Here is a 1,427-nt window from a genome sequence, read left to right as displayed (position 1 = left end):
TTCCCGACGTTGCTTGAAGCGCATCCACCATAGACTTTGTATGTAAACCTGCTGCTCCTGACGCTGAAATCGCGTTTGGTGTGAACGCACCATAAGACTCAGAATATCCAGCTGGTCAAAACTCATTGATTTGTATGAAAAAACAAAAGCAAAATGCTTAATTTAAGCCACTGGTTTAGTCATTTACATTAGTTATCTATTTTAAATTTCCATAACTTTAAAATTTACAATTTCCTCAGCTTTATTTTGAACCATAATTTGTAAAAATCGAGCAAGAAATAAGGAACTTATATGAGTTTTTCAGCAGGAAGACACCTCACAGTCCATTGACCTCCATTCATTTTGGTGAGGCTCCTCAATGCATAACAGAGCTCCAGTGTGTGCACGTCAAGTAGCTAGCAATGCGCTAGCCACACCCAATTCAACAAAGACTTCGCAAAGTACGTTAAGGACAGAGGTGTGTAAAGTACTTGGAAAAAAATAACTAGGTAAAAGTGAAAATATCTCAACAAAAAATGACTTTGGTAAAAATGTAAAGCAATGTACACATTTTATTTTAAAGTAAATCTGCAAATTGCTCAATTTAGTGGAACCAGTTGACTTGGTTAAGTTCAACATTTCATTGGCATAAACAACTCTTCATGATGAGTTCTGGTCATATTTAAATTTGCTGTGTTAAATTGTAAAGTAAAGAAGTAAAAGCATCATTTTTTATGTTTTGAATATAATGAAATAAAAGTAAAAGTTACTATTTAAAAAAATGTTTGGTGAATGTACAAATACTCAAAAAATTATGTACTGTAACAAAGTAAATGTACTTCATTACTATATACCATGACACTTGGCTACTACCACAACACACTTAAACTCAGTATCTGTCAAAGATATTGGAGTTTTATCCATTTTGGAATGAAATTGASCTTTTAGTTCAGTKATGACAAAAGACAAAGTGAGACAGATGCAGGGATTAGAGTTTACCTGCTCTGGACAGAAACAGAGACATGCCTCCCGACCCAGAGCCGGACTCCAGCACACAGTCCCCCTCCATCACATCCATCATCATCAGCATGGTGGCTGCATCCTGACAACAGAAGTCACTCATCAGCATTTACTCTAAAATTGTTGAGTGTTTGAGATCTTCACACACTTCACCTTGGGGTGTGTGATTTCAGGTCCTCTCTTCATGTGTAGCACATAGTCCTCCAGGCTGGCCCGACGGATGAAGACGGGAACATCCTTGTGTGTCTTTCGGAAACAGCCTGCAGGCTGCCCGACTAGATCATCTTGCGGAATGACCCCCCGGCTGCTATGCAGATGGGCACTCTTTTGAAGCTGAAACATGGTCTTGAACTCCAGCTGATTTTTCTTTTGGTACTCAGCAATGAGCAGCTCCCCAAAACTCAGCATGGTCTCCCCCGGAAGAGAGG

The 1,427-nt window shown here is 39.1% G+C and overlaps 1 protein-coding gene across 1 annotated transcript; it reads right to left on the bottom strand.

Annotated features, from left to right (window-relative positions):
- Positions 1-978: 978 nt before the first annotated feature.
- Positions 979-1,427, bottom strand: LOC106531203 (tRNA (adenine(58)-N(1))-methyltransferase, mitochondrial; the record flags this gene model as incomplete). The annotated part of the gene is given in 2 exon segments (XM_014026982.1): positions 979-1,081; positions 1,153-1,427. Coding segments are annotated over 2 exon segments (378 nt in total), but the record flags the coding sequence as incomplete, so codon positions are not given.

Source organism: Austrofundulus limnaeus, unplaced genomic scaffold, assembly GCF_001266775.1.
Source record: "Austrofundulus limnaeus strain Quisiro unplaced genomic scaffold, Austrofundulus_limnaeus-1.0 Scaffold606, whole genome shotgun sequence".
NCBI classification, from domain to species: domain Eukaryota; kingdom Metazoa; phylum Chordata; class Actinopteri; order Cyprinodontiformes; family Rivulidae; genus Austrofundulus; species Austrofundulus limnaeus.
The sequence above is the reverse complement of the archived record's forward strand: the minus strand, read 5'-3'. Positions and strand labels throughout refer to the sequence as shown.